This window comes from Amphibalanus amphitrite, unplaced genomic scaffold (assembly GCF_019059575.1).
Source record: "Amphibalanus amphitrite isolate SeventyFive unplaced genomic scaffold, NRLGWU_Aamphi_draft 001346F_arrow, whole genome shotgun sequence".
NCBI lineage: Eukaryota > Metazoa > Arthropoda > Thecostraca > Balanomorpha > Balanidae > Amphibalanus > Amphibalanus amphitrite.
In genome coordinates, this window is record NW_024882839.1 from 138,450 (window position 1) to 150,070 (window position 11,621).

Consider the following 11,621-nt stretch of genomic DNA (forward strand, 5'->3'; position numbering starts at 1 on the left):
ATGGCGCGTTTCATACGAAATGTGGCGCAATGTTTGTTTGCTTCTGAACTTGTATATACATACTGTTATTGCTGTGAATTCTTGAAGTGGGAGTGTTTCAATAACAATTTGTGGATTATTTGAGTTTCTTTATATAAACATAGAATAGTATTATGAAACATTGTGTGGAAACCGCAAATACTGATATGATCAATTACTTAGTTTGGGAATTGATGCACATTTTGTAGAGATTTGTCTGGCAAATGGTGTAACAAACCTCAAGCCTATCATGATCTGAAGCTGTTGTAACAAATCAAAATTGCTTTGGTGTTACATAGTACCTTGTTGGAAAGACTGGAGCATGGTTCAAGATGATGTGTAAAAATTCAAGATTTGTGGGAAAGCTTGTGACTGAAGAACAAAAACAGTTCTATATGATGGCTCAATCAAACATGGAAATGGACGACAAAAGTAGAGTTTCAACATTCCAGCATGTGAGAATAACTTCAGAAATTCATAATTCTTGTAGTATTGCATTCTTCTTATGTACAGTTATAGGTTTTGTTAGGGTATTTGAAATTCATTGTGTCAGTTGAGATATAGAAGGATTGCAGACAAATTTTAGAATCATTGCATGGTAGCTAGGTATAAGGTACTTGTTTGGTAAAAAGATATGTGATGAATGCCATGAGGTTTTTATGATTTAATATATGGTTGTTGTTGTACCTACAAAAATGCAAGCTTACTAGCAACTAGTTTCTGAATCAAATCGAAAGTATTTGCCATGAATGTAATTATGTACCTGCAAAGTATGTCAATAAATGTGTGTGATGTTGACGAAAGAGCTTTATCATCTGGGCATTTATGTCGCTTCTTACATTAGGTGTTAAGCATAGTAATTACGGATGAACTTTGTGCCAATATCTTCAATGCACAATGTATGTAGCATGTCTACAACCCTCACTGATCCTGCTATAGCTATAGGCATTTGGCACCAGCAAGACCAAGGGCATGAACTTCACAATTGCTCAACCTTTTGTCATGTACCACCAGTCACTTTTTTACTTAAGGTGCACATAGCTAGCAGTGCACACAACAATGTGCAGAGGGCCTACACAAAAACAACATGATTAGTGTGCACTATGCACAGGATTGTACCCTGATTATTTGAATATTTTGATCACTCAACAGTCAACAGTCAGGAGATAATTATTAAATATCACATTTATTATACATCACTTGTCAAACAAGAGCATGATGACACACATTTTGACAAGCAATCATGGTAGTATTCCAATAAGTTGGACAGTCATCTCCCTGGGCGTCATTTTTCCAGGAAGGTACCTCTGCAGGTGTTGTGGTACCTAGGCTAGGTTGAATTGGGTCAAGTTAGGCGAAGTAAGGTCAGGTGGTTAGGACCCGGTCAGACCGTAAGGGCTGGTCAGGTTGATTTTAATCTTTCATTCTAATTTGACATAGATATCTATTACCTATGTTTTTGCTCCAGCCTGAATTTCATTAGGTAATGAGTTAATTTTGCTTTGTTTTTATCTGTCTTATTTTGTGTTTTGTCCCTTATATTTTGCCCCATAGGCAAGGGTGGAGCTTTTCCAGGGAAGGTGGTGGAGCATGATTGGAGGCGCTCAACCAGACGGCATAGGAGGGCACGGTTTCTGAACGCGCACTGATGCCTGATTCAAGCCACGCTGTCTTCATGCGTGGCGGCGCGCTACTTAAAAGTCCCTAAAAGAACGGGAAGTGATGCCGATAGAACCTTCAATTATTCTGGGCTAACGCTTATGACTTGGAAAAAGTCGCGATCCCAATTCAATCGAAAACCTGTGGGCTCTTGTTTAGCAGGAGGTGTATGAAGAGCCACCCGCCATAAGCACTGCTCAACCGCAGGCACAGGTTTAGACGGCGTTGGTCCGCATCAAAGCCAGTGTGCTTTTTGTCATCCATTGGCTGAAATGCTTCAGAACATTCACCTCGCCATCGTGAGGACGCCATCATACCAGGAACCAGGTGCGAAGGTCACGATGATACCAGTAGCAGAAAACCGATGGATAGGGCTGAAGCTGTGATTCTTGGTGATTCAGACAATGTGCGCATCGGCCACTCGCTGATTGATCATCCGTCGCGGTCGCCTGCCTGCCGGCCGGCCGGCCCGAGCCGACTCGCCGCCCGCGTCGCAGTGCCTGGCGACGCGTCTGCGACGGCGGGCGCCGGTGGCGCCGGCTGGCGATCGGTCGGCAAAGTGCCGGACCAAGTCGGCGAATCAAGCTCGCTCTCTTCGCCCCTCTTGCCCCCTGGCTCCGCCCCCTTTATCCCCCTCGACGGAGAAACTTATGCCCCAGCTTGCCACTGTGTGGGTTCCTCATTTCCTCTCTGACTGTCCTTTGAAACCACTCCAAAGATATGCAGAAACCAACGAGGTGAGTAAACGAGGTGAGTAAACTGTTTTTTATGAAAGGTAGCTACAAGCTCAGTTAAAAGAAAAAGTATCAGATTGTTTTGTTTTTACAGCGGGAAGAAAGGTGTCCGGATAATTTCGTTACACCCCCTGTGATGTTCAAATGGTTGCTAAATTCGAAATCAGCTCCAAAAACTAGCCTGGAAACATGTAAAACTCGAAAAAGTGAACCGAGGTCATCAAAGGTCATTGAGCTGACCTGACCTTCAGGTGACCTTGAAACCCACCCTAATGCATGGGACCAGCATCATATCACATGTCTCAACGCTTGAAACCACGTGAAGACTGCAACCGCGCGGCTAATGCGAGCCGACATACGCCGAATCGCGATTCGGGCCAAACATGGTCTCGAGAAATAGGTCACAGGCAGGGGTGGAGAATTGTGCCGAGTTGGGGTAGCACGAGCCTTCCCAATTCCACGCCGGCTGCGCCGGCTTGGCTTTGGAGCCGCACCAGACGGCGGAGGTCAAGGTCACCGCCAGGGCGGCGGCGGATTTGCTGCGCCCGTGCAACCCCAACTCGGCATATTTCTCCACCCCTGGTCACAGGTCAGAGGTCATTTGGGTCAGGGTCATGAAATTTTCAGGGTTGGTGTAAAATTGATAAAATCGGGGGTATTGAAAGTTTCGTCGCGATCGGACGGTTTTTACGCGAGTTACTCACGAAAAACCGATAAAGCGCACCCAAAAAGGCAGAAATGCACATGCGATATCCTATACTGCGAAAAAAGGTGCATCATTTTTTAACGTCGCCGACAAATTGTAATTACCCTAAGCTCAGGCAGATGTATGGTAGAAAATCCCCCAAGTGAAACACACTACGGCGGAAATAAAATACCCTACGGCGGAGCTCGGTTGCAATTTGTAAATACGCATACGCCGCGGCGTTTTTATCATCAATCGGGTGTTTTGTTGATATTTAAAACATTTGAAAAGCATTTTTGAGATGAGGTTAGTGTTGCTAATATTTTGAGTGTGGCAGTGTGTGTGTTCTGTGTTTCATCATCTTCCTACATCTCCAGAATAGCATTAAATGAGCTGGTAAGGTAGGTCAGGTGCAATGAAATCCAATCTTCCTCTTTTCCTAAGCATAAATATGCATTAATTACAAATAAAACTTTGCCATATATTAGGTGAGTTTCGTGATAATAGTTTTTCTTCCTTGAAAATATATGTTTATAAGGCATTTCAAGCCTGATATGTTTAATATGTTTGGTTTTGTGGATGCTTGACCTACCTACTTTTTCTAAAGTGAGATCAAGATATTTTGAATGCTGCATATATGTAGCTAGCATTTTCCATCTCCTTTTGAAGTTTGTTTCATATAAGGGTACTGGTGCAGGGGGAAGCGGGAGTCTAGATCCTTAAGTAACTTTGTTTCCGCAACGCAGCAACTCAAACTGCTGCACATGCTACAAAATGACCATTTTTTGCTACACGATTAAATGTAAGCCATGCAAATCTGTGCATTTTTGGTTGAAATGAACCCTCATTCCCAAAACCATAGCAAAGTTTTTTTAGGGACAGGTGTTTTCCATAATTTTGGTTAGGATGTAGCTTGGTTTCAGGGTTGTAGTTTTTTTTTTGGTAATAGTAAAGCAGATGTTACACTTGTTTTTTGCAACCAAGGAGTGTCGCTCTAGGTTAGGTTGTAGATCGTAGGTAAGGTTAGGTCAGGTTTGGTTAGGTTTGGTTTGGTTTGATAAGGAAGCATCTCTGGGTACGGCGCCTCTCCTTGGTTGCAAAATGAAAAAAAAACAAGTGTGATGCCTGCTTTACGACTGCCGTTTTTTATATTTGTGCCTGGTGTACCTTCATTGTCCTGTTTTGTGCCAGACTGAAAAAAATCCATACACTGTGCCGAATGTCTCGGGCTTTCATGAGCCGATATTGTGTGGCTTTGGATGAACATTTGGATGAACACCCATCATCGACATGGTTTATGATTCAAAAGCGTAGGGAGTGAAGTTAGCCAAGGTTACCTAGGTCTTGTGTCTTGTGCCAAAATTTCTTTGTCCATCCGTATGGCAGAATTTTTGGGCGCACAGAGTTACGCTGGATACTGCACCGAAATTTCAGCTCAATCCGCCCGTTACGCCAGACATGTCGATGATACCATGAATTTTTTTTCAGTCTGAGTTCAGTGTCTGCCTTGTGCCTTCTGTGTCCTGCCCTCAGCCCTGTATCCTGCTATGTACCATAATACTCCCGAGCTTTCTGCAATCGGTCTGTTTGATGTTCCCTGATTCAGGCAGTGTATCGCGGATGTACATGGGCCTCTGTTAGCAATGTGACATGATCAATCCCATTTTTCAGCTCTACAAGTGACACCACCTTAGTTGAAGCCGTGAGACGTCATGACGTGCTCTGGCGTCCTCAGGACAGCAACTACTTTAACAGAAATAAGAAGAAGCTAGCATGGGAGGAGGTGGCAAAGACCACTGGGAGATCAGGTAAAACTTACGCATCATATTTTGCTTGTACGTGTTGTAAATGGTGCCAACAGCCACAGGCTCTGCCACGTTTTTAGAATTGGGTTCTAAGCTTTAAAATGCGAACCCTTACACATCCGTGGTGCTTGTATAATTGTGACGTCTCTCAGGTAACAAACACATGTCGCTTGACAAAATAAATTTGCAAGGCTCTCACCAATTTTATTCCCTGCTTTTCAGTTCAGGATGCAAAATCGAAATGGAAAAGTCTGCGTGACTACCACCTACGCAAACGCAGGCAATTGCCAAGTGGCTCTGGCTGCCCGCCACCAGAGAACTCCTCCTGGCAAAAGGAAATGTCATTTTTGGATGATGCCATCAAGCCTAAACCGTAAGTTAACTGCAGTAGGATGTATGTCCTGGATTTTAGTGCACGTCCTGGATCTTTGCATTAGGACATAGAGATGAAAAGTCTTTTTTCAAAAATGTTGTATTCCAGTAGCACAGATCTTGCACATTGCCCAGTAGTGCTCCATTACTGGAGCAATAAGCATAAGCAATAAGCTTCACTGTCGTATTAATTAGTTGCTGTGCTGACTTCTGAGTTTTTTTTTTACCCCTCCCAGTCCATATCACTTTTCCATTAGAAAACCTGTTGTATTCCTGTCATGTATCAAATGCTACGTTCCTTCCTTTCCTATGCAGGGTAACGACAAACTTGACGCAGCCTGGAACAGGATCGCAATCCTTATTCTACTACACAAACCAATACTCCAATGAGGTGTGTAAAGTGATTTCTGGGTCACTCTAAATGATGATCCATATCCGATCTTGGGCGTTTCATGACTCCTTTCAATGCAGTGATTTCGTTGGAAATTAATAAAGCAATGCCGTGACATGCAACAGGCCTGTTCTAGCTGTTTACATTGATTGTTTTTTTCTTGTTTGTTTGTTCATTTGTTTTTAACGAACAGTGTTGCCAAGTTTCATTTAAAACCTTTTGGTCATCATGCACCTTAACAATCGCCTCCTCAGGCCCATTGTTATTCCCAGACTCCGCCCTGTAGAGGAGCTAGTAAGAGGGTCTCTGCCCTGTTATTTACGAGACTACTGGACCAGTTTTCAAAGCCGGTCGAAATTCGAAATGCCCAAATGTATTCCTGATTGGAATTCAGCTCCCAAATAAAGGTTTTTGTAAGTTTTATAAAAGTAACCGAGATACGTTTTTGATATACTCGCAAAAAACCAGCAGCAGGGCGCAGATTAATCACTAAGATTTGAAAAGGAACTTACGTGACCTGGGGTCAAAATTTTCAAAAACGATGCGAAATTGATGTATCATATGCTATACCATGTTTCGCGGCGCTGCGCGCCGCGGTTTTCTTGAAGCGCGCAAACAAAACTGGCAAGTGTGGCCAAAACACGGGCACTCGGGCGAAGGTTAAGTACAGGGGTCAAAAGAGATCCAATGCTAATTAGTGTTATTGCGGCTGTTTAATCGTGATTTTCGGGGCGTTTTTCAAAAATGTTAAATTCGGAAGAATTCGGTCTAGGGTGTTCGGAAGAATTCGGTCGTAGTCAACATCCAAACGAACCTTGCAATTGGCCGAATTTCATTTTCTAACCATTTTTGGTGACCTATCAAATATCTCGCATCAATCTTCACTCACGTAATCATCATGTGTTTCAGCTTTGTGTGTCTGATGAGGACAGCAGCGAGACTCAACTACCAGACGACAGTGCTGGTGAGTTTGTTCAAATGGTATGCAGCCATCATAGCATAATACGAAACTGCCACTGGTGGTTGACACCTGTAACTACGGATAGCCGACATGGCGCCATCTGGTTAAACTGACCTGACTTGACCTACCCCAAACGCATAAAGACATAATCTTAAATCAAAACTTACATGAAATTCGTCATTAGGACTCCGAAAAGCATAACCTCGTCATTTGACAACAACGTAACAAACGAGGACTCTAGTGTCTATCAGTGCCTGTAAGCCAGTCATACATCGATCTGAGCCTAGGACGGCGTGTATTTTAACTGCTCGTCTGTAAGCCACGATGATCTAACTGTGGTGTCCTGGTTGCCACCAGCAGCGAGCTGTGCCTCAGGAGTCCTCCCAGTTGCGACGCTCCTCGGAGGGCCTCGGATGTCCGCGGTGCCACCAGCAGCGAGCTGTGCAGTCAGTTCAGGAGTCCTCCCAGCTGCGACGCTCCTCGGAACGCCTCGGGTGTCCGCGGTGCCACCAGCAGCGAGCTGTGTCGCCGGCCCGAGCCATCCGCGCTCTTCTGGCACCAACGGCCAAGTCAAGCAGGTCAGGGGGCCGGGTGCTCGTGGCGCCGAGAAGCTTGACGCCGCCATAGCGTCCATAGAACGCGCGGTGAGCGACCTCCGTAACCCGGACCTACTATTTGGTCAGCTGGTGGGGTTGGAGATGGAGCGTGTGAGGGACGACAAGAAAGCGGATGCGAGACTGGAGATTCTTACAGTCTTGAAAAGGGCGCAGTCCGATTAAAAGCAGGTGATAACCTTCGCACGGGTGGGGGAGGGGGGACGTTTTTCACACATATTTGATAAAAAATGACCAGAATGATTCAAAACGATCTTATAGCCAGACATGTGCATGGATCCGAGAGGTGGATCTATGATCTGAGCGGATCTCTCGAGCTTATGGGTAAGATCTATGATCTGAGTGGATCTCTCGACACAGTTGAGGGGTTGGATCTATGATCTGAGTGGATCTCTCGACAAAGTTGAGGGGTTGGATCTATGATCCGGGTGGATCCCAGATCTAGATTCATGGGATCGAATTTCAGATCCATTTTCCCGGATCCATGCACATGTCTGCTTATAGCGAGCTATATAATGCCTGTTCGGCGTCTTTCCAGCTTCCTTTGATTCTGAGATAATGTGATGCGGCCAAATGCGTCCCCTCTCCATGCAACCTCCACCATGGCGAACTTTGCTGAGCCTGAGTCATATTCTGCGTAGTGTGTATTTCCGCAGTCTGATCGCTATAGCGACCCTTTTTCAAGTTTTGATTTAGGAGTGAATTCGTTTACCTGGTGTTTAAATGTTTGAGCTCCTTTGCTGTGAAGTTGAAGTTGGACGTTACGTGGTTATCTGACTTTGGTTGTTGGAAAGGGCGACAGTTAATGTTATTTATTTCCACTACTTTCGCGTGCAATAAACGACAAAGGCCGGAAATGCTTGTATTTATATGACAGGTTTTTGAGCGTGACAAATGAAACAGCATTATCACACGGAGCAACACCAGTGGCGTCAAAGACGACTCAATTCCCGCCTCTCGCACCTCTCACTTGCCGACAGAAGCAGCCTGCTGCGGAACGGCTCCCCAGCCACGAAGTGACAGGCTTACACGCCCTCACTGCCCGACAGCAGCATCCTGCCAGGGGACGGCTCCCTCGGCCATGAAGTACCGGGCGAACTGGTCGCGGATGCGCTCGGCCTCCCGAGTGAAGTTGTTGGCGCCCAGCCTGCCCAGCTCGCAGAGTCCGCCCACCTGCTCGCCGCTGGCGTCGGCCTGCTGCGGCTGCTGGCTGTCCGCCTGTCCTTGGTCGCGCACGTAGTTGTGCAGGATGCACGCCGTCCTGACAATAGTGCAGGCGTGCTCAGGATTGACGTTCAGCGGACGCCGGAAGATGCGCCACGTCTGGGAGAGAATCCCGAACGCGTTCTCCACTACCCGTCGGGCGCGCGACAGCCGGTAGTTGAAGATGGTGGCCGGAGCTCCCAGCCGGCTCTCGGTACGTCCGGGATAGGGCCGCATCATGTGCACCGTCAGCGGGAAAGCTTCATCGGCGACGATGACGCTTGGTAGGGTCGTGCCTCTCTGATCGATCGCCTTGGGAGGGGGCAGGTCGAGAGTGCCGTCTTGCAGTTTGGCGGCTAGGTCACTCCTCCTAAAAATGCCCCCGTCCGACTCTCTTCCGGCGCTTCCCACTGACGTGTACACGAACCGATAGGCACCGTCCACGGCTGCCAGGAGGACGATGCTGAAGGACTTTTTGTAGTTATAGTACTCGCTGCCAGAGTTGGAAGGGGCTTGGAGTACCACATGCTTCCCGTCCAACGCGGCCACGCAGTTCGGGAAATTCCACTGGGTGCGGAAGATCTCCTCGCTTCGCTCCCACGTCGCCCTGGTGGGAGCTGGAAGCACCTCCGGTCCCAGTATGGCGATGATGGCCGCGCATGTGTCGTACACGATGGCACGCACGGTTTTCTCGCCGAGGCGATAGCAGGGTGCCAGCGCAGAAAACTCCATGCCGGAGGCCAGGTACCGCAGCGTCACGGCCAGGCGCTGAGCGGGGTCGATAGGTTCGCGGAAGTTGGTGCGCTGGCGCGTGATGCTGGGCCCGATCCTGGCGAGAAGCAGGTCGAAGGTCTCCCGACTCATGCGGAAGTAGGCATGGTGCCGGTCGGGATCCACGGCACGCAGCTCCTGCACCAAGTTAAAAAACTCGCCTCGGGCTTGTCGCCTCTGCAGCACTTCGGCAACCCAGTACCTGCGTCGGGCTCGACGGCGCTCCTGCTCCACCCGGATTCGAGTCGTGCTTAGTGCGATTCGTGCGATGTTTAGCTCCATGTCGTGAATAGTTAATTGAATAATGACGGACTTTTAGCTGATGTGAGAACCATAACAAACGTTGTTTACATTTCCGTCCCTGCTAAGAGATTGTATTGTCTTCAAGAACAATTTAATGAACCTTTTACGGTTCATATAAGAAACTGACACAAATTAAACCACGGTCAAAGGCGCAATTAATTATATAAATAATTATTATTTATCTGTCAGTGATGTGCATTACCACAAATTATATTACATTTTCATGCATTTTTTATCGAATTGTCCTTGAGCTATCATGGCGGATCCCGATGAAATCAAATTCATCGCATAGTCATCGTTAAATTAGGCGCCGAAAATGGTATTCAGCGCCTAAACGATTAGGCGCTGAAAGCGCGCCTAACCAGTGGACGGCGACCTTAAACGATTAGGCGCTGAAAGCGCGCCTAACCAGTGGACGGCGACCATTATACAGCCGGGAAGCGGGCGCCGCAGGCCGGTTTTCGCCCGATCTTCGATTTGACCGTTTCCTGTGTTAACCCTATGGCGCTCGCGAGCGCGTGCTGACGGCGCACCCCTGGGCCGATGACTCCCAAATTTTAATACAAAGGTCACCTCAACCCACAGATTGTGCCCACAAAATTTCACGTCGATACACGGCGCCTTTCAGGCGCAATAAGACACATAAGTCCTGACGGATGGACGCACGTACGGACGACTTACAATTCATAATATAGATTGAAGACCACCGTTCATTCACTGTTCCAGCACGTAACGAGAGATTAATTAGAATTATTTACTTTTGGAGGACAGAGTGAGCAGTCCCTCCAATTGTGGCCCTGTGCCTTTCTCGCCACTTTCCCGGTAAGACCCGCGCCTTCCTCAATGTTCTGACGTCATAGCTTAGATCCAGACTGCTAAAACTACACAAACTGTCTATTTCCGGTTACGCCAGTCGGATAAAACAGGTTTCAACTGACTGAGTCAATTTCACACCTGTGTCGCTAACAACCGGAAATCGTGAAAGGAAAGCGAGATAAAATCATCCATCGCACGTAAAACAATATATTCGAGCAGGCCTAAGTCGGCAGTGTACCAAACACGACACTGTCGACACTTCATTCACGACGCTGTCCATTGTCCAATATTTCTAGATGTAACCGGCTTCAAAAGCGATTTCTCCTCGTACCTACTCATCAAAACGCTTCCGTAAAAAGTGTAGTGCTTTCCAAAATGAAAACGGCATGCGGCTTCTCTTGAAAGACATTTTAAACGTGTTTCGCTTTCAGAATGTGTCAAAAATTACCAAGGAAGCCTTGCCCAAATTTGACATCTCTGCCCTCAAGATATCCTCTTGTCGTCATGCATTCATGTTAACCCTCGCACGACCAGGCCATTTCTCATAACACGAACGACCAGGGGGGGGGGGGGGTTGTTACGACCCCCCCTGGCGTTTCGAAACGGAAGGTCGTAGAGCTTAGCGGAAAAAACCAACGGATTGCTCTCAACGAGATCTCGCGATTGGTGGTATATTTTTTGGTCCTAGGTCAACATTTGACCTACTTATGACCGGTCAAAGGTCAAATTTTCCGAAAAAAATCAAACTTTTTCAACTTTGCGCAACGATTGCGGCAAAACGGTGAGAGATATTAACTTCAAACCTTCAACAACGTATTCCCCACTCAATTCTGCATCATATATGGTGTTTTTGGTGTATTTACCCTATAAAAGTAAGAGGCCTATTGCTGATGAGTGATATGGTGTCACATCACCCTCCGGTGTTTGTCCCGATTCGTCGGCTGTTGACCACTGCTCCGCTATAAATACTGTAGGTAACGACTCAGAAAAGATATGTGGATATCCACTGCAATGTGGATAGCATCAGCAGAAAACCTCGGGACTCGGTACACACTTCGTGAAAATCCGGCCGGAGGCTGTACCTCTTATGACGTCATAACTCCGTGACCTGACCTGACCCGGTCAATTTTCTTGCACCACACGATAGCCAATGCTTGCCCCAACATGCATGGGAAGTTTCATCATGATCCATCAAACAATGTGGGTATCACCGGCAGAAAACCTAGGGATTCGGCGCACACGTTTGGTAACTGTCGGCCGGAGGCTGTACCTCTTATGACGTCATAACT

The 11,621-nt window shown here is 46.9% G+C and overlaps 2 protein-coding genes across 7 annotated transcripts; one reads left to right on the forward strand and one right to left on the reverse strand.

The window, feature by feature from the left end:
* The first annotated feature begins 3,324 nt into the window (after positions 1–3,324).
* LOC122372334 (transcription factor Adf-1-like) lies at positions 3,325–8,096 on the forward strand. 6 transcript variants are annotated; one of them, XM_043349421.1, is made up of 6 exons: positions 3,325–3,402; positions 4,768–4,904; positions 5,124–5,274; positions 5,589–5,664; positions 6,574–6,628; positions 6,983–8,096. In XM_043349421.1, exons 1-6 carry the CDS (start codon positions 3,398–3,400, stop codon positions 7,402–7,404), a joined length of 846 nt encoding a protein of 281 aa, XP_043205356.1. In that variant the 5' UTR covers positions 3,325–3,397; the 3' UTR covers positions 7,405–8,096. The 6 variants fall into 6 exon arrangements, with proteins under 6 accessions (XP_043205356.1, XP_043205359.1, XP_043205355.1 ...); XM_043349420.1 differs by having other exon boundaries at positions 3,333–3,492; XM_043349422.1 differs by having other exon boundaries at positions 3,341–3,492; positions 6,986–8,096.
* Positions 8,097–8,274: 178 nt separating this feature from the next.
* LOC122372328 (protein ALP1-like) lies at positions 8,275–9,495 on the reverse strand. Its single transcript, XM_043349414.1, has one exon. It carries the CDS (start codon positions 9,493–9,495, stop codon positions 8,275–8,277), a length of 1,221 nt encoding a protein of 406 aa, XP_043205349.1.
* Between the last annotated feature and the right edge of the window lie 2,126 nt (positions 9,496–11,621).